Source organism: Podarcis filfolensis (assembly GCF_964270895.1).
Source record: "Podarcis filfolensis genome assembly, chromosome: 17".
NCBI classification, from domain to species: domain Eukaryota; kingdom Metazoa; phylum Chordata; class Lepidosauria; order Squamata; family Lacertidae; genus Podarcis; species Podarcis filfolensis.
In genome coordinates this window covers 18,699,770-18,720,342 of record NC_139621.1, presented here as the reverse complement: position 1 = coordinate 18,720,342, position 20,573 = coordinate 18,699,770, and the positions used below count along the sequence as shown (strand labels likewise).

At 44.6% G+C, this 20,573-nt stretch overlaps 1 protein-coding gene and 1 pseudogene across 3 annotated transcripts in view; one reads left to right on the top strand and one right to left on the bottom strand.

Annotated features, from left to right (window-relative positions):
- Positions 1 to 20,573, top strand: part of SVEP1 (sushi, von Willebrand factor type A, EGF and pentraxin domain containing 1) — a 135,649-nt gene that overhangs the window by 67,458 nt on the left and 47,618 nt on the right. For both annotated transcript variants that reach the window (XR_014542952.1, XM_083592578.1), the window contains exons 21-32: positions 327 to 420; positions 2,152 to 2,265; positions 6,658 to 6,771; positions 7,603 to 7,804; positions 8,458 to 8,615; positions 10,919 to 11,120; positions 11,506 to 11,681; positions 11,828 to 11,952; positions 14,077 to 14,200; positions 15,551 to 15,721; positions 16,337 to 16,510; positions 20,243 to 20,362. Coding sequence is in view for 1 of the 2 variants with exons in the window: in XM_083592578.1 (XP_083448704.1) it covers positions 327 to 420; positions 2,152 to 2,265; positions 6,658 to 6,771; positions 7,603 to 7,804; positions 8,458 to 8,615; positions 10,919 to 11,120; positions 11,506 to 11,681; positions 11,828 to 11,952; positions 14,077 to 14,200; positions 15,551 to 15,721; positions 16,337 to 16,510; positions 20,243 to 20,362 (1,774 nt within the window). In the remaining variant the exon portion in view is untranslated. The remainder of the gene's footprint in view (positions 1 to 326; positions 421 to 2,151; positions 2,266 to 6,657; positions 6,772 to 7,602; positions 7,805 to 8,457; positions 8,616 to 10,918; positions 11,121 to 11,505; positions 11,682 to 11,827; positions 11,953 to 14,076; positions 14,201 to 15,550; positions 15,722 to 16,336; positions 16,511 to 20,242; positions 20,363 to 20,573) is intronic.
- On the bottom strand, positions 12,486 to 13,075 carry LOC310753186 (large ribosomal subunit protein uL22-like; annotated as a pseudogene). Its single transcript has one exon. The product of its transcript is annotated as a large ribosomal subunit protein uL22-like (transcript).

The following is a 20,573-nucleotide window of genomic DNA, read 5'->3' as shown; positions in this document are numbered from 1 at the left end:
AGCTGCCAAAACTGTGCATGGGAAAAGCAGAACAGTTCTCCATATTCAATCCGTGTGTTCTGCAATTCAACCCAAGCAGTTGGGAATATTTCAAGCCATGGAAAATACTAAATTTAGCCCAAGACTCGATTTGGACAAAACCCTACAAACCTTCAAGCATATGATAGAATAATCTTATGTCACTTACTAGGACTTGACGTTTATTTAATTATTTAACTAGCCTAGCTTATACTTCTGGGGAGGGTAAACCAGTTTGTTGCTTTCAGGGTTGGCTTTGCTTGCATTTTGCTTCCTTAACAAACTGTGTTATTTCCATTGGCAAACAGGTATTCCACGAGTGTTTCCTGGAACCGTGCAAAAATGGTACTTGCAAGCATGTTGGAAGTGGGTACATCTGCATATGCTTCCCTGGATATGAAGGTAAACGATAGTGTCGATTGGCATCTTGTACAGCACACAAAGGGTTGGGTCCAAATAATTGTGAGTGGAAGGAGAGAAAATGTATTAGGGGTTTTTTCCACCGTGAGCTCTTGCACCTGTGGCTCCAGTACAACTGTTTGTGACTAACTCCTACGGAAAGCATTGAAGCTTGTTAGTAACAATTAACTTGATACATCAGTATTAATAGGATGTGCAGCCTGCTCCTAAGGTTAGGGTCCCACCAAGTTCGTTGGTGCATATTCCCTAGTTACTGTGTGTAGCAGAGATGGAGAACCCGTGGACCTACAGAACAGGGCTGGGCGATACATGGTTTTCAGCATTACGATCTGTCACCAGATCATCACACTATACCAATATATCACAATGTCCGAAATAAGGATCGAGCTATGTAGAGGCATTCGCTGGCTTCACAGTTTCCCCCACGTTATGATTTTTGCCAGTGGCTGCTTTCGTGACTCGCTGCCCCCTGCAGGATGTAGGGGGGAGCTGAGCCAGCAGAGTTAACATTGGAATTTTTGCATATCACACACACACACACATATCATGATTTGCGATATATTGCCAGGTCAAAAATTATGAAACCGATATCACGATATGGACCTCAAACCCGGTTTTGGATGATCCAACCCCCAACCCTACTCCAGATGTTGATGGACTACAGTTTGCATCATCTGACCATTGGGCATGCTGGTCCAAACATGTAGAAGATACCATGTTCCCCATCCCTGGTGTATAGGATTAAGTGACAACAAACTCAGTAGGAACCATTTCTGAAGCCACAAACAAGCCCAGGCTGCATGTCCTATAACTTTAGCTAGATGGCATGGATTGTTTTCATAGAATGTATTTTAATACTGTGTATTTACATTTAAGCAGCACTTCGCTTAGCTAGAAACTTTTATTTATTTATTCACATTTCATTCTGAAATACTTGATTATTCGCTTCTCCTGATTATTCGCTTCTCCTGAAAGATTCTGAAGCAACTTAACAATAAAAACATGCATAGAAACCATTTCGCATCCTGAACAGATACAAGATGGGGTTTAGAAACTTCACTTAAAAGTTTGTGTTGCTGAAAAAAGAAATTGTAAAAAGAAATTGTAAAGACAGCAAGTGTCCTGATATGGAAAAGGAATGGGGTACCAGGCTCTCCAGACACACACACCCCAAGCCAATATATGGGTTGTTGGGCTGGGGAAAGAGGGGCTTGGATTTGGATTTGATATCCCGCTTTATCACTACCCTAAGGAGTCTTAAAGCGGCTAACATTCTCCTTTCCCTTCCTCCCCCACAACAAACACTCTGTGAAGTGAGTGGGGCTGAGAGACTTCAAAGAAGTGTGACTGGCCCAAGGTCACCCAGCAGCTGCATGTGGAGGAGCGGGGAATCGAACCCAGTTCACCAGATTACGAGTCTACTGCTCTTAACCACTACACCACGATGGCTCCCAAGGAGAGTAGAGTAGAGGGGAAAGCCATTTTGCACAAGTAGAAGCAGTTGCAAAGGAGAGTAGAGTAGAGGGGAAAGCCATTTTGCACAAGTAGAAGAAGTTGCAAAGACACACAAGTTGAATCCCGACCTTTTTGTATATACTTATTTATTTATGTTATATTCATTTGCAATTTTAGTTTGCTGTTTCTTCCCCTGCCCCTCCTTAGTAACCCCAATATATATATTTTTCTTTTTTGTTCTTTTGGGTTGTGTTTTAGGCTTAAAATGTGAAACAGATATTGATGAGTGCAAGTCACACCCCTGTCTCAACAAAGGGATTTGCGAGGATGGCAATGCAACTTTCATTTGCCAGTGCCAGCCAGGCTATACAGGTGACAAATGATGAACTCAGGCGTCAACACCAGGTTGCATACGTTAAAAAGAAGAAGAAAAAACCAAGTGTTGGTCATACAGTGGTACCTCAGGTTAAGTACTTAATTCATTCCGGAGGTCCGTACTTAACCTGAAACTGTTCTTAACCTGAAGCACCACTTTAGCTAATGGGGCCTCCTGCTGCCGCCGCACCGCTGGAGCACGATTTCTGTTCTCATCCTGAAGCAAAGTTCTTAACCTGAAGCACTATTTCTGGGTTAGTGGAGTCTGTAACCTGAAGCGTATGTAACCTGAAGCGTATGTAACCTGAGGTACCACTGTACTTGATTTCGCTTTTAAATTATTTGCCTTCTGTGGAATAAGTTTGTTAGTTGCAAGAAATTGGACCTTTTCAGTCAGCTGATGATAAAATATTCAGTACACTTTTTATGGTTGCGATGTAGAGGAATTTGATACAATGGTGCATGTTTTAGAAGTTCTGATTATACAAGAAAATGGCTTATTTAAGATGTCAGAGGCTGCAGTTCATACTTATCTTAAAGCTTGTCCCACTGATATGGTCCGTATACCCTGCTTTTTGCAACTTATAGATGGTTCCCATATCCTGGCAGCTTACAGAGAGAGGTCTGCTTAGCTTCAGTAACCAAACTGTGTCCAAAGTAGAAATAGCTGGGATTGTGCTGACAGTCTAAGATTTAGCACTTGTATTTATGGAGATAAAAATGCTGGTGGTAAGATCTAGGAGATTTATTTTAAAATTCAGTTTTCGTGAGTATGAAACTGCCTTCTTCTGATTCAGGCCAGTACTGCCTGACTTCTTGATGCAGCAACCTTCTTAACACAAAATCAGGTGGTCTCTTCAGTCAACCTTTCACTTGTTGAAACTCCATACTTTGTTAGTTACTTGCTGTAAAAGAGTCTCAAGAGTGTCTTGATAAGATAAAATACAAACAGATAAAATCTATTAAGAGCCAGAGAATTTAAAAACAGTGTGCAATCATAATAAAAATGAGAAGAAATTCCTGAAATATTCTTCCAACAGAACAATAAAAAGTGCAAAAGTTCTGTATTCCCAGATTGTCAGTCTTGGAACAGGCACTAGGAATAAATATGAGCAAGTTTTTACAGAGTAATTTGGCAAAAACAAAAACGAAAGTGGAAGGATTAGGTCTAGCAAAAGCTAAAGGTGTTCTGGTTTTTTATGCAAAAAAGGAGAACCACATTTAGGTTGTTTATTACTTTATGGCAGTGGTGGCCAAACTTGGCCCTCCAGCTGTTTTGGGACTACAACTCCCATCATCCCTAGCTAACAGGACCAGTGGTCAGGGATGATGAGAATTGTAGTCCCAAAACAATGGGAGGGCCAAGTTTGGTCATCACTGCTTTATGGTGTGTGCTCCTCTAGGTCCATAGCAGTATATCTGTTGTGGGAGTAGCCTTTACGCCAAGAGTTTGCGGGAAAGTGGGTTGCTGGATACTTTGCCTATTTTATTTATTTAATGTAACTTGTATGCCCCTTAAACTTTTTTTAAAAAAACAACACAACAACCTCAAAGCGCTTACATTTTTTTGAGATGTGGGAAATCCTCGCATTCTAGAGAATACCTGGGCACATTGCAATGGTGTTGCAGTGCGTCAGAACACCCAGCTGTGGCCTCAAAGCGGGTAAAGTGAGAAACCAAGGGGTCAGGCCCCTGTTTGGTGCATGGTCAGAATTTCAAAGCTTGAATACATAGAGCATGGGAGTTGATCAGCAATGTATCCATACTAGAGATCTCAGAGAAAACCCAGAGAAAAATCGGATTTTTTTGTGGATTGACATTGGCTCCAATGCAATGGTTTTTCTGTGGAAATGGGAAATTGCTTGGACTAGAAAGTGTGGGACAAGTAGAAAACCACTCAGACACATGTGAAGTGTGGATGAGCCCATTTTGTCTGGTAAGAACAAGCTCTGTGGTTAAGCTATGGTTTATTGAAAAAGCCAGACTCAGTCCACAGTTTCTGAGCCCGGCTTATTCAATGACCATAGTTTAGACTAAACACAGTTTGTAACTGTCAGAAATAATAACAAACAGTGATTAGTTTTTTAAAAAATAGTAGTGGATGCTTCTAGTCTCCTTTTCTTTTAAAATTTTATTTATCATTTCCATTTTACACTTAAAGCAATAGATAATAATCCAAATACACATTTAGTTTCAACTTTTCCCTGCCCTTTCCTTGTTTCACTTCATTACTTTCTTTTCTGCTGCATATTCTGGTTAACTCCTGTCTTTCCATTTTCTCATTTTTTTTATATCTCCATAATTATTACTGCTGAATTTACCATATTTTTCCATGTATAAGGCGCCCCCATGTATAAGATGGGGCCTATATTTTGAGCCCAAAATTAAGAAATAAATTTACAGTGGTACCTCTGGATGCGAACGGGATCTGTTCCAGAGCCCCATTCGCATCCTGAGCAGAATGCAACCCGCGTCTGCGCGTGCACAGGTTGCGATTCTCTGCGCATGCACATGACGTCATTTTGAGCATCTGCGCATGCGTGAGCGGAGAAACCCAGAAGTAACCCGTTTTGTTACTTCCAGGTCGCCATGGAACACAACCTGAAAACGCTCAACCTGAAGCATATTTAACCCAAGATATGACTATATTTTTTAGGGACACAGGTGGCGCTGTGGGTTAAACCACAGAGCCTAGGGCTTGCCGATCAGAAGGTTGGCGGTTCGAATCCCTGTCACGGGGTGAGCTCCCGTTGCTCGGTTCCTGCTCCTGCCAACCTAGCAGTTCGAAAGCACATCAAAGTGCAAGTAGATAAATAGGTACCGTTCCGGCGGGAAGGTAAACTGCATTTCCGTGTGCGGCTCTGGTTCGCCAGAAGCGGCTTAGTCATGCTGGCCACATGACCCGGAAGCTGTACGCCGGCTCCCTCGGCCAATAAAGCGAGATGAGCGCCGCAACCCCAGAGTCAGTCATGACTGGACCTAATGGTCAGGGGTCCCTTTACCTTTACCTTATGACTGTATTTATATATTGCAACGTTCCATGTATAAGACGAAAAACTTTTTATAAATTGGGGGAAAATATAGTCTTACACATGGAAAAATACAGTACTCTATTACTGTTAACTTTTCGATGTGCTTACAATAATTTTCCAAATAATCTACAAAAGATTTCCAGTCTTTCTTAAATCTTTTTTTTTTTTGTCTTGATCTCCAACTCTGTTTATCAGTCCTGCCATTTCTATCAGTTTAATCTGCCATCCCAGATGGGATGAGCGGGATAGGGGTATTATTCCCTCTTTTCATCTCTGGGCATATCCCATTCGAGCTGCTTCTAGTCTCCTTTGCTGTGGCTGTACTGGGGCGACGAAGCAAACAAACCCAAGGCCACTCAGGCTTGTCCCTGTAGCACTTAACTATAGCTTAGCATGGCATCTAGACTAGAGCATCAACTCAAGCAAAATCCTCCTTGAGAAAATGAAAATGGAATTAAAGCTTTGCCTTATAGAACTTGTGGCAAACCGAGCCACGTAGTAGCCCATTGAGCCCATGCAGTGTCCAGCAAGGAGCTCTAATTTGTACTGCAAAAAGAAAGGAGATTGTCAGATTCCTTAGCAGTACTGGAGAACAATAAATACTGTATTTTTCATTCTATAGGATGCACCCGACCATAGGACGCACCTTGTTTCAGAGGGGGAGAACAAGGAAAAAAAAATTCTCCCCCTCTCTGCTCAGTGTCCCTTCAGCGAAGCGGCAGGAGAAACGGAGTCCCTTCCATTTCTCCTCCCGCTTGGCTGAAGGGGTGTTGCGCAGCTCTACCTCTCTGCTGAAGCCAGGAGAGCAAGACTCTCCCGGCTTCAGCAAAAGGAACCCGAAGCCTTCGGAGCACAGTGCGAGTTCCCGCTGCGCTCCAAAGGCTTCAGGCAGCTATCCCTGAAGCCTGGAGAGCGAGAGGGGTTGGTGCGCACTGACCCCTCTCGCTCTCCAGGCTTCGGCGAAAGCAACGCGTAGCCTCCGGAGCACGGAGGGAGCGCTCCCTCTGCGTTTCGGAGGCTTCGCGTTGCTATCACTGAAACCAAGGAGCCTGCATTCGCTCCATAGGACGCACACACATTTCCCCTTAATTTTTGGAGGGGAAAAGGTGCGTCCTATAGAGCGAAAAATATGGTAGTTCGTGCAATGTGGGTGTGCCACATGGCTTACTTTGAAACCTGGAAACTCATGCTGTGGGTGGAAAGCACACGAGGAACCACATAATAAGTGGTAAATGAAACATGGAGACTCTGTTCAACCTGAATAGATTTTTAGAACGACCAATTCAGTATTTTTTAGGGTTGCCTCTTCCATGCGTCTGAACTGTTAACAATGCTCTGTAACCATTGTTGCTTGAAGGCTTGCAGTGTGAAGAAGAAGTAAATGAATGCAGTTCAAATCCATGTCTGAATGAAGCAGTCTGCATTGATGGTACCAATTCTTACCAGTGTCTGTGTGCAGAAGGATTCACGGGTAAATAACTGACTTGTTTGTATTAAGAGTTGCCAGCTTTTTATATTGTTCCTCTGCCTTTAACAGCATCTTTCTACGCAGACATTAGCAGGAGAAAACACCTGAAGGTGTAAGCTTCATCTTCTGACGTGTGTTGTAAGAAGTACACCAGGCTATTTTTGTCATTGTTTGTTTAGAAGCACCACTGCCTTCAGACATTTCTGTTTAAATACAGCCTCAGTGCATTCTGTACTGATAGAATTGAGAGGATTTCAGCTTTTATTGAAAAGAAATATAAAGATATAGCTTTCATTTCAGATTCATACAGTCCCTTAGCATTTTAAACAGGAACTCTGATACATGAAAAAGATTGGCAAAGATTTTAAACATTAATATGCTAGCAAAATATGTTGCTGCAACGCCTAAATAACTTTCCCCAGGGTGTTTTGGTGAGGAAAGGTGCATTTGTTAGTGTTGTGTTTAACCTAACTAATAAATCACTGTTGTTGTTTTCATTTTCATTAAAATGAGGCTGCATTTTAAACTGCATTTTAACCTGTATTTTAAATTGGGGTTCCCCCCCCCTATTATGTTTTTACTGTAATTTTACTGGTGTTAGCTGCCCTGAGCCCGGCTCTGGCCGGGGAGGGCGGGGTATAAATAAAACATTTATTATTATTATTATTATTATTATTATTATTATTATTATTATTATTATCTGGAATATTCTTTAGTTTTCATCTCTGTTCTTTTTAATCTGTCAAAGTTCCTGAAATCTAAAAATTGCCCAGTAAAGGCATTATGCTCCTATTCCCCCACCCCTAAGTTTCCTCTCTACACCTTTCTTCTCAGGTACTCACTGTGAAGCAGAGATAAATGAATGCCTTTCAAACCCCTGTTTAAACAAAGCTACCTGCGAGGATCGGGTTGGAGGTTTCTATTGCAAGTGTCCGTCTGGGTTTATTGGTACCCTCTGTGAAAAAAACATTAATGAATGTCTCAGCAGGCCTTGTGAAAATGGAGGCACCTGCAGTGATGCTATCAATGGCTACAGGTAAAAAGCGACAAGCAGTAGCTTCATTTACAGCACAGCTCTGTACGTGTTTTTCCCAGTAATAAGCCCTGTTGAGTTTAAGGGTGCTTACTCCCTAGTAGAGGGACGCGGGTGGTGCTGTGGGTTAAACCACAGAGCCTAGGACTTGCCTATCAGAAGGTCAGCGGTTCAAATCCCCGCGACGGGGTGAGCTCCCGTTGCTCGGTCCCAGCTCCTGCCAACGTAGCAGTTCGAAAGCACATCAAAATAGTGAACTACAGTCATACCTTGTGTTGAGTTTGCTTCAGGTTGAGCGTTTTCAGGTTGTGTCCCATGGCGACCTAGAAGTAACAGAATGGGTTACTTCCGGGTTTCGCCGCAGATGCTCAAAATGACGTCACACGCATGCGCAGAAGCAGCAAATTGCGACACGCGCAGACACGGGTTGCGTTCTGCTCAGGTTGCGAACAGGGCTCCGGAACGGATCCCGTTCGCAACCAGAGGTACCTCTGTATTGGTTTTGTTTTTTTCAAACTGGCCATCTGCGCAGGCTGCTTGGAACTTTTAGCACCGGTTTCCCCTCTGCTTTGCTCCCTCATTTCACTCAGAACAACCAGGATTTTGTTTTGTGGACTGCTGCACTAAAAGGTGCTTTTGGGTTTTTTGGTCCACAGGTGCCACTGTGTCAGAGGATACACAGGACCGCAATGTGAAGTGAACATAAATGAGTGTGACTCCAATCCCTGTGCAAACCAAGCGACTTGTGTGGATGCCTTGAACGCATACATTTGTAAATGTCCCCCTGGCTTTACAGGCAACAGGTGTGAAACAGGTACACAGGACCAAAGTATCAGGAGAAGGAAGGCTTGGCAAAGCTTCATGGCAACGCTAGTGCAGTTTTGAACTGATACCGGACGGCTGCCGTGAATGTAGGAGATTTTGCAAAGGGCAATGTTCACGATCATAACGATTTAAATACCGAATCCAATCCCATTAAAAAGAGGAAACGAAAGGATATATGATTTCTGACATGATTGAGAATCGCAGAGCCAGAGACAAGAAGTTAGAGTGTTAAAATTGAGATGTGGAAATATGGAAATAACGATGAGAGGCAAGATTGAGATTTGGAGTTATGCTTCAAGGTCCAGACTATGGGAAGTCCAAAAAATTAATAATTACAATTTGGAAGATAATTCGACCTTTTTATTTTAGTTTTTTTAGTTTTATTGGATTCTGATTTGATATGTTAATTGGATGTTTTTTATTGGAAAATTAATAAAAATGATTTAAAAAAAAAAGAGGAAACCTTTGCAAATAGAAAACCGGCATATAGAGTTTTTGTCTCTGCTCAAGTGGCAATTTCATTTCTTATAACAGTACAGAACTCCAGTGTTACCGCTGGATTTCCTCCAAATGCTTGAGGTTTTATGCAAGAAGCTACTGCATAAACAGAACGAATTCTGCCCATGCAACAGAATCCACAACGCTTCCCTGCAACGCTTCAGAGCAGATTTTGGGCAGTGCAATGCATTCAGTCCTTGCTACCATGGAAAAGATTTTATTCCTACTCTGCTTTATATTATGTTGGTGTGCTGTAGCACACATATATGATACTGTATACTTTCGTCTTGCAATAAATAATGCTATACCTGCACTTTGTGAAAAAGGCAGCCCTGCCATTACCGTATTTTTCGCCCTATAGGACGCACTTTTTCCCCTCCAAAAATGAAGGGGAAATGTGTGTGCCTCCTATGGGGCGAGTGCAGGCTTTCGCTGAAGCCTGGAGAGTGAGAGGGGTCGGTGCGCACCGACCCCTCTCGCTCTCCAGGCTTCAGGAAGCTCTGCGCAAGCCTTGCAAGCCTGGCGGGAGTTCCCACGGGCTCGCAAGGCTTGCGGGCAGCAGCCTGCAGCCCACAAGCTCAGGGGACAGTGGGGAGGCACAGCGCGCCTTCCCGCTGTTCCCTGACCTGGTTTGGAGGCTGGCACTGGGGAGAAGCCAGTGTGGTGTAGTGGTTAAGAGCGGTAGTCACGTAATCTGGGGAACCGGGTTCGCGTCTCCGCTCCTCCACATGCAGCTGCTGGGTGACCTTGGGCCAGTCGCACTTCTTTGAAGTCTCTCAGCCCCACTCACCTCACAGAGTATTTGTTGTGGGGGAGGAAGGGAAAGGAGAATGTTAGCCGCTTTGAGACTCCTTAAAGGGAGTGAAAGGCGGGATCTCAAATCCAAACTCTTCTTCTTCTTCTTCTCCCCAGCGCCAGCCCCACAAGCTCAGGGGACAGCGGGGAGGCGGAGGGCTGCCATCCCGCTGTTCCCCGACCTGGTTTGGATTCCCCAACCTGGTTTGGGGGGGGGAAATAAAGGAAAAAATATTTTCCTTTATTTCCCCCCCCCCCAAAAAAAAACTAGGTGCGTCCTATGGGCCGGTGCGCCCTATGGGACGAAAAATACGGTAATTCTTTTTGATCCCTAACAAATTATGAGCATTTCTCCTTGCCAAAGCTTTGCAAATCTGCATGTTATTCCGTTTTCTCTACCAATCAGTGTAACGCATTGCGTGGTAAGAGTTAGCTTACCATGAAACACTGGGAGCCTTTTTAAAAATATTAATTATGGGAGGGGCGTTTTCATTGTGATGGCAGGTGGAGAAGGAAGGCTTAAACCTTCCCCTGACTGCATGCTTCAGTCCTGATGGCAATCCAAGATGTAGTTGCTATTATTATTATTTATTAAATTTCTATCACACCCTTCATCCATAGATCTTAGTTTGTCTTTGATGCAACAGAGGTACGTCTGTAGGCAAGAGGTGAAGAATCTTGGGATGGCATTGTGAGATCCAACCTCAAAGCAGATTGTTACAGTCAATCCCATCCAAAAACAAGAAAGTGACATGTTTTCTGCAGGCTCGCAGTCCCTTAAAAAGGAGAATGTTAGATTTCTGGCTATATGTTCGGAGGCTGGTGCTTCTTACAGAAACCAGGCATTTTAGGATTGTCTCAGGATCAACTTCCGTAGTTCACTAATGTGGGAAGCATAAGTGGAAAAGCAAACGAAATTGTTCATTTTGAAGGCAAGCATGTTTCTTAGCAAGCCATTGAAACAGTGAAACTTCCCCTCCCCCTTCCCGTTTGTTGCAGAACAGTCTTCCAGATTTAATCTGGATTTTGACGTGTCTGGGATCTATGGCTATGTTATGCTTGACAGCGTCCTCCCCTCGCTCAGCGAAATCACATGTGCGTTCTGGATGAAATCGGCAGACACTACTAATTATGGGACTCCCATCTCTTACGCGGTGGAAAATGGAAGTGACAATGCCTTTCTGCTTACAGATTACAACGGGTAGGTGTGAAGTAGAAAACAGTGCTGTGTTACCCTCTAGATGAATTTCAGTATTCTTGGGAACCACGTAATTCTCCATGGGCAGAGCTGTAATTTGCTGCACACACAACCTTGAAAATTTTCCAGGTAATCAGGCTCTCTAGTGAAGCAGTTTCCCCTAAATACAAAGCATTTTTGTATACATGCTTTACCCTAATATATGCTTTTAAAAAATACACATTACTTGGCTGGACAACTGCAGAGGTGTGCATTTCAAAGGATGGCTGTGTTTCATTTTGCAAATTATTTCAGAAAGTGCAAATTTTGAAGGTTCACCTTTAAATCAATTTTTTTCCTTATCCCTGGGCAAAGATGAATCATTTTCTTCGTTCTCTCTCTTAATTAGGTGGGTTCTTTATGTGAATGGGAAGGAGAGTATTACAGACTGCCCTTCTGTGAACGATGGTAAATGGCATCACGTTGCTGTGACCTGGTCAAGTCTTGATGGAGCTTGGAGAGTGTATATCGATGGGAAATTATCCGATGGAGGCAGTGGTTTATCTGTAGGATCAGAAATCCCTGGTATGGACCTTTCCATATTTATTTGATTATATTACTTAACAATGATGCATATTGATTGAGAGGGGTTTTTACGCTTTTCAATTACAGCACAGAAGGTGGGAGCCCAATTCAGTTATCTTCTTGTTCTGTTTTCCTTTTGTGAATAGGTGGGGGTGCATTAGTTCTTGGACAGGAGCAGGACCAAAGAGGAGAAGGATTTAATCCAGCAGAGTCTTTTGTCGGCTCAATTAGCCAGCTCAACATTTGGGGTTATGTTCTGTCCCCAGAACAGGTATATATGTAACATTTCATTTGGTTCCTTTGAAGCTCGGGAGAGCTCTGGCAAATGAAAATATATTAAGCAATTTCCCACATTCTGGGCCTGATCTTTGCTCTTTCTCTCATCAGCTGCTCAGAATTGTTTTATATCTGTGAAAAATAAAACCACGTTGGCAGTAATGAAATTGGAAGGTGGTGGCTGTGTTCAGACAAGAATGAGCCTAGCTTCCCCCAGGCTCACACATCCTCCTGTGGCATTTTTATGAACCACAACTTAGTGTGTCATCCAAACCCTAAACTCTGCTTGATCTATCAGTGGAAGCAGACACACCTCATAAACTATAGCCTGTAGCACTGCAAAACTCTGGTGTGGTTTTGTTTTGTTTTGTTTTGTTTGCTGTAGCAGACTAACATGGCTACCACTTACAGAATGGAGGGAGGCTAACCATCCCTTCTTCAAATGACCAACTTCTATGAGAGTGGGTGGACGTTTTTTGGGGGGGGTTGTTTTTTGTTAACTTAATTTTTTTTTTGTGAACTGAATAGATGTTTATTCTCGAGCCATCAGTTTCTGCTTCTTCAGTTTCTTTTGAGATATCTTCTTCTTTTGAGCAACTTCCTCTTCTGGCTTAGGGACAATTTGCTCCTTCTCTGTGAGGATCATCTCAATGTGGCAAGGAGAACTCATGTATGGGTTAATGCGACCATGAGCCCTGTAGGTCCGCCTGCGCATTTTGGGAGCTTTGTTAACCTGAATGTGCTCAATTACCAGAGAGTCTACATCCAGACCCTTGAGCTCTGCATTGCTCTCAGCATTTTTAAGCATGTGCAGGAGGAACTCAGCACTCTTTTTTGGCCAACACCCCTGTGTCCAGCCCTTCTGCTTGGCCTAGGCACATCTGCCAAGACCACCATTGTAATGACAGAAGGGAACACACTGCTTCTTCAGGGTCACATCCTTCAAGTACTTGGTAGCTTTCTGGATGTGTATACCTTTGATAGCCTGGGCGGTCTCACGTGTGTTCTTAAAGTGAACACAAAGGTTGGATTTTGTGCATGATTTTGTGGGGTTCTTCGGATCAAGTGAGTAGTGGGCCATTTTCAGAGCTTACCTTACAGCCACAGCTACCGCCGGGGGAAAGCGTGGAAGTTCTTTGTTTATGTATCGGGTCATACAGTGGTACCTCAGGTTACATACGTTTCAGGTTACATACGCTTCAGGTTACAGACTCCGCTAACCCAGAAATAGTGCTTCAGGTTAAGAAATTTGCTTCAGGATAAGAACAGAAATCGGGCAGGAGGCCCCATTAGCTAAAGTGGCGCTTCGAGTTAAGAACAGTTTCAGGTTAAGTATGGACCTCTGGAACGAATTAAGTACTTAACCTGAGGTACCACTGTACATCACTTTAAACAGGTTTTTAGTTGAAAGCAATTAGTTGCCGTATGTTGTAGAGTTGGTTAGAGTGTTGGGGTTGTTATGTAACAGTTTTAATGACTTCCAAGATCTCTGTTTTCTCGTGAAAACACTCTGTTTTTCTGAAATGGGTGTCAATATTCAAGAGCAGGGGTCAGCATCCTTTTTCAGCCGTGGGCCGGTCCGCCATCCCTCAGACCATGTGGTGGGCTGGACTATATTTTGGAAAAAAAATATGAACGAATTCCTATGCCCCACAAATAACCCGGAGATGCATTTTAAATAAAAGCATACATCCTACTCATGTAAAAAGACCAAGCAGGCCCCACAAATAACCCAGAGATGCATTTTAAATAAAAGGACATATTCTGCTCATGTAAAAACACACTGATTCCCGGACCGTCCATGGGCCGGATTGAGAAGGCGATTGGGCCGCATCCGGCCCCCGGTCCTTAGTTTGCCTACCCCTGTGCTAGACTGTCTTTTTTCCTGCCTGATCCATGTTTCAGGAAATAAGCGAGGAACAGATATTCTTCCAACCATTTCTGCACAACACTGTGTGTCCAACACCCCCAGTATTTCTCAAAGGAAGGTCTTGCATTCAGATACAGTGGACATGGGTTTGTTCAGTTTGATCATTCGCTGATCGTTGCGGTGAGAAGGAAGAGGATGAATCAACTCATTAACAAGCTTGTATCTGTCCCTTTTCTTTTGAACTATCAGGTGAATTCCTTGGCTACTTCTTGTCCAGAAGAACTCCAAAAGGGCAATGTCTTGGCCTGGCCAGATTTCCTTCCTGGGGTTGTTGGAAGAGTGAAGATAGATTCCAAGAGCGTATTCTGTGCTGGTTAGAGCTCTACCTCCTAAAAGTGTTTTCGTAATATAATGCAATGGTTTTTAAACTTTGCTCAGGAAATCCTGGTGCACCCTGGAAGCTAGTCAGTTGTGCCTCATTGCATGCCTAGCTAAACTAGGACTTAGCGACAATGTGTTGGGTCCTTTAAGGGTAAGTCACAGTTGCGTTGCTCCTGCTCCTCCAGTCGTGTTGCTGCTGCGCTGCTGTCAATTAAGCCGTTCTTCAACTGAGGACTCAGCTATACAGCTGCAAATGAAATGTTTTAAGTGTGTTTTAAGTGCAATATACAATGTGACACTAGCTGGCGATGGTGAGCCTTATGGAAAATTCAATGTATTTTTTTAAAAAGCATTTTCAGAATGGTTTCTATATGCGTGTAGATTCCAGCTTAGTGTGTCATACGTAGCTTGCCTTGTAATTTGTTTGGAGGAGCAGAAGGACTGCTGAGAGGACTCTGGGGTCTCACACATTTGCCCGAAAGTAGGGGTGGGAAACCTTTTCAGCCCAGTGGGCCAGAGCTTTATCTCCTTGACACTAGCTACACAAACTATGTGACTGCCAGATAGGCTTTTCATATGTTCCTATGACTTGACAACCAGCGAATTGTTGGGCTTTTAGAAAGAGCTTCTGGCAGCACCTGCAAAGCTGGTTTCAGTACAGAAAGAAGTCCCTGAAAGCAGAAAAAGCAAAAAATAAATAAATTGTTGGTATACTGGTGCTCCTTAAGTGGTGCAAAACCTATGATATTATTATCCCCGTGGCCCACTAGCCTTTCACAGATACACTTGCTCCTTTAATGACTGGAACATTCCGTCTTCATTCTTTGGATTCCAGTGTTGCGTAATAAATGTTCCTTGGGACCTTGAGTGAAATATTTATGGTTTCCTGGATTGAGATGTTGAAAGAGTAAAGTTTCGGATTGGGTCAAATGGGAGAGATTTCCAGTCATTCATTGGAACAGAAATTTTAATTTTATTTTGGCTCCCCGTTCTGTTTTGCTGTTTGTTTGTTTGTTTTTCACTTGTGAAAATGGTTTTAACCTTGGATGTTGAAACAGATAATACTCTTAGGTTTTTCTGAAAGCGAGCATTGGACGCATGTATATATGTCTTCCAAACCTCCTTGCATAGCATGGAAGACTAGTAAAGTTTTGGGAATCAAAATGTGAAGAAATCTGCAACTCTCATGCTTCCAGCTGATTTTCTGGCAGTAGTGTGGCGAACTTCAACAACTAAATGGAGATGTTCATTTAATTAATGTTACACAACCATGTGGGATTGCAGGAGATCTTGTTTTAATGTGCTTTAGCTGTTTTGTGTGTGCGTTTTCCTTTGTTCTCAGACTGCCCGCCCTTAGAAGGTTCCATACCTCACCTGAGAACTTCATCAACGGATTCAAAGCCAGGGTCAAAAGTCTCCCTCTTTTGCGACCCAGGTTTCCACATCGAAGGGGATTCTGTCCAGCACTGTCTCAATTTAGGGCAGTGGGCACAACCTCTCCCACGCTGTGAAAGTAAGTAGATACCCTTAAGATGCTCCTAACTTTAGGATATGTTGCAGTATTAGACAGAAGATCCTAAACTAAAACAAACAATCACTGCCAAGGAGGCCACTTAGTGATTTCCAGGAGGCCCCTTCTTGTGCTGCTGTCATAAAACGTGGATGTAGGTTTGATGAGGCCCTAATCTACTGAAGGTAATGGGGCCCTTTATATGTCCAGCGGTCCTTTGTCAACCACAAATTGTCGCTGTTTTTTGTGTTGAATATATGCTATATGGTAATTTTTGGACCTAATAGGTATCTAAAGCCATATCTAGAAATGAGCAAACCAGTGATATTTTAGGGAGCAGGCTAGCAGGCAGGGCCCATGACTTACATCATAGGAGCCTACACAACACAAAACACTGTTGCTGTATGTAGGTTCTATTTTATTTGGTTTTTTATCTTATATTTTGGAAATGTACATCCAGGTTTTTTTCCTTTAAATTTTTTTGGGGGGCCCCAAGAGAGTGGGGCCCTGAGCTATAGCTTGTTTAGCTTATACGTAAATCCAGCACTGATCAAGAAGAGATGAAAGTGAGCACGTCTAACCTCTTAATACTTTTGTGCATATATCATCTGGCTGCAGGGATTAGCTGTGGAGTGCCTCCTCCTTTAGAAAACGGATTTTACTCTGCCGAGGACTTCTTTGCTGGAACCACCATCACGTATCAATGCAACAGCGGCTATTACTTATTAGGAGACTCGAGGACGCTTTGTAAAGACAGCGGGAGCTGGAGCGCCATTTCGCCATCTTGCCTCGGTGAGATCGTGAGCATATTTGACCGTATTGTCAACACAAGAGTCCTAAGACTCCTGCTCATCTCTGCCTCCATTCTCCTACTGGCTGAATCTCGCTCTAAACCTCAAACCTTTACTGGCATATAGACAAAATTCCGAAAGGCTCGGTACAGTGAAATCAGCTGGTAGACTCTGCATCTATAATAATAATAATAATAATAATAATAATAATAATAATAATAAATTTTATTTATACCCCGCCCTCCCCGGCCAGAGCTGGGCTCAGGGCAGCTAACACCAGTAAAATTACAGTAAAAACATAATAGGGAAAAAAACCCTAATTTAAAATACAGGTTAAAATGCAATTTAAAATGCAGCCTCATTTTAAAAGTAGCCCATAGAAAACCATAAAGGGGGGTGGGACATAAGGGTCAGACTGAGTCTAAACCAAAGGCCAGGCGGAACAGCTCTGTCTTGCAGGCCCTGTGGAAAGATGTCAAGTCCCGCAGGACCCTGGTCACTTGTGACAGAGCATTCCACCAAGTCGGGGCCAGTACTGAAAAGGCTCTGGCCCTAGTTGAGACCAATCTTGAGACTTGGGACCTCCAAAATGTTGTCATTTGTGGACCTTAAGGTCCTCCGCGGGGCATATCAGGAGAGGCAGTCCCGTAGGTACGTGGGTCCTAGGCCACATAGGTCAAAACCAGCACCTTAAACCTGATCTAACAATTAAAATGCTGTTGTATAACATTCGCGAATCCTCGTTGCGATCCCCATCCTGGGTAAACATTAGGAAGGGTAACTCGCGTTCGTCTGAATGCTACACCCTGCTAACAACCAGCTGACTAATGGATTTAGATGAAATTCTCTGACACAAGAGGCAGTGCAAAGGAACATGCACAACTGATTCTATATGACTCTGTCGTCAGGGGCATAGTCTCTCTGTGAGTGGTATTTTCTGGAATCTCCCCTGTAGTATTGCTGAAGGCAGCACATTCAGTCTCACCGGCATTGATGCCCTGCCTTGATTTGGGTTGATCAGGTGGTAGTCGCCATTGGCTGTCCACATTGGACCATCTCCAAACTTCCACACCCTGCAGACTCCAATCTGGCTGAATAAGGCTGTTGGCCAGGTCCCCAAAACCTACTCTAGGCACATCTGAGGCCTTGCATCCACCAGTGAGATTTTTGAAAACTGTTTCCCCCTTCAGAGAGCAGATCCCTCCCATGCCACATTATTGCAAGCTGATTTTTGAAAATCCTCTCTGTTTCAAAAGCAATATGCTTCACAGCACAAAGAACTGCTGTTCCAAAATATTTAAGACCCAAGCCCCTTCAGGGACACCCAGTTTTAGATGTGGGTCTTTGGATTTTAGGTGCAGGATATTTGTGGCCCACCAGGCTTCCCCTGCAAAATATGTTTAAATGTATCGTTGAGCTGACATAGTTATGAAGGCATTGCTTACAATAGCAAGAGTACATGTTTGCATTTTTTGTCGTCGTGTGGCATTTGTTTCTGATAAGTTTTGTTGTGTCTTTATCGAGCAGCAGTCTATGAAAGGAAGGGAAGTAGAGAATGTGTACATTCTTTCATGCATTGTTTTTAATACTTCTTGGGGATATGTAAGTTGCTATCTTTGTATAAAGCACCAAAGACTGAGAGTCCCTGAGACAGTAGCACCACCAAGGGTACTAGTAGTATGACTATATTATTACTCTAGTAAGGGGAGCAGGTGGTGCTGTGGTCTAAACCAGTGAGCCTCTTGGGCTTGCCAATCGGAAGGTCGGCGGTTCGAATCCCCATGACGGAGTGAGCTCCCGTTGCTCTGTCCCAGCTCATGCCAACCTAGCAGTTCGAAAGTACACCAGTGCAAGGAGATAAATAGGTACCTCTGTGGTGGGGAGGTACCGTATTTTTCGCCCCATAGGACGCACCAAGTTTTTTTGGGGGGAAATAAAGGGAAAAAAAAATTTCCCCCCAGGCGCTTGTGGGGCCGGCTGTCCCTGGAGCTTGCGGGGCAGGCAGCGGGGAGAAGCGTTCTTCTCCCCGCCGCCCGCCTGCAGACCAGGTCCGGGGACAGCGGGAAGATGCGCTGCGCCTCCCAGCTGTCCCCAGAGCTTGCGGGGCAGGCAGCGGGGAGAAGCACTCTTCTCCCCGCCGCCCGCCTGCAGAACAGTTCCGGGGACAGCTGGAAGACGCGCTGCGCCTCCCAGCTGTCCCCGGAGCTTGTGGGGCTGGCGGCGGGGAGAAGCGCTCTTCTCCCCACCGCCCGCCTGCAGAACAGGTCCGGGGACAGCGGGAAGACGCGCTGCGCCTCCCCACTGTCCCCGGAGCTTGCGGGGCTGGCGGCAGGGAGAAGCACGCGTCTCCCCGCCGTCAGCCTCCAAACCACATCGGGAGACAGCGGGATGGCGGCGTTCCGCCTCCCCGCTGTCCCCCGACCTTGTGGGGCTGGCGCTGCGGCTCTCCTGAAGCCTGGAGAGCGAGAGGGGTCGGTGCACACCGACCCCTCTCGCTCTCCAGGCTTCAGCGAAAGCCTGCATTCGCCCCATAGGACGCACACACATTTCCCCTTCATTTTTGGAGGGGAAAAAGTGCGTCCTATAGGGCGAAAAATACGGTAAATGGCGTTCCATGCACTCTGGTTTCCGTCACAGTGTCCCGTTGCACCAGAAGCAATTTTAGTCATGCTGGCCACATACCCCTTAAAGCTGTCTGTGGACAAACACCTCCTCCCTCGGCCTGAAAGCGAGATGAGCACCGCAACCCCATAGTCGCCTTTGACTAGACTTAATCGTCCAGGGGTCCATTACCTTTTTACCTTAATTAATTTAGCACCATTGGACCATTAGGTCCAGTCGTGGCCGACTCTGGGGTTGCGGCATTCATCTCGCTTTATTGGCCAAGGAAGCCGGCGTACAGCTTCCGGGTCATGCAGCCAGCATGACTAAGCCTCTTCCGCCAAACCAGAGCAGTGCATGGAAACACTGTTTACCTTCCCGCCGGAGCAGTACCTATTTATCTACTTGCACTTTGACATGCTTTCGAACTGCTAGGTTGGCAGGAGCAGGGACCGGGCAATGGAAGCTCACCCCGTCGTGGTGATTCGAACCGCCAACCTTCTGATCGGCAAGTCCTAGGCTCTGTGGTTTAACCCACAGCGCCACCCGCGTCCCGATAGGTTGGTGGTAGGAAAGGAAAAAAACAACACAGGGGAGGGTAAGAAGAGTTTGGACTTGATATCCCGCCTTTCACTCCCCTTAAGGAGTCTCAAAGCGGCTAACAATCTCCTTTCCCGTCCTCCCCCACAACAAACACTCTGTGAGGTGAGTGAGGCTGAGAGACTTCAGAGAAGCGTGACTGGCCCAAGGTCACCCAGCAGCTGCATTTGGAGGAGCGGGGAATCGAACCTGGTTCACCAGATTATGAGTCCACCGCTCTTAACCACTAGACCACGCTGGAGGGAGAGGTTAAGATAACAAAGGAGAAATAAGAGCAAATGCAGTCATTTCAGGTGGAGATGAGTTGCAGGGAAGGGTTGGGGTTTGGAGAGGGAACTTTCACCACTTTTGGTGTCCTGGGAAGGAAATCCCAGGCATAAGTGGCAGCAAGTGAGAGTGGGAAAAGATCAAGAGACCTTCGGGTTGTCTTTGGATGGCCAAGAAACATCACAAGCAGAGACAGCTTAGGGCAAGAAAGCTGAACGATGCCAAAGGCATTTCATTCATAGGAACCCCACTTTCTGTTTTGTAGATGTTGATGAATGTGCTGTTGGCTCAGACTGTGACCCGCATGCCTCCTGCCGTAACACAAACGGTTCCTACTTATGTGCCTGCATTCACCCTTACACTGGAGATGGCAAGAAATGTGCAGGTACAGGGAAAGGAGTGTTAAGTAGTGGGTTCTGAAAGGAGAGACTTGCCCAGTCTATATTCCGTAAACATCGCAGAATTGTATTTTTGTTGTAGTTTGCTTCTTATCGAAATCCATCACTAAGATCCCAAGATACCTGCTTCTCAAAGCCAATGGCAAAACTCATATGAATTTGAATTGAAACCTAGGACATGAGACATTTTCTTCCAGG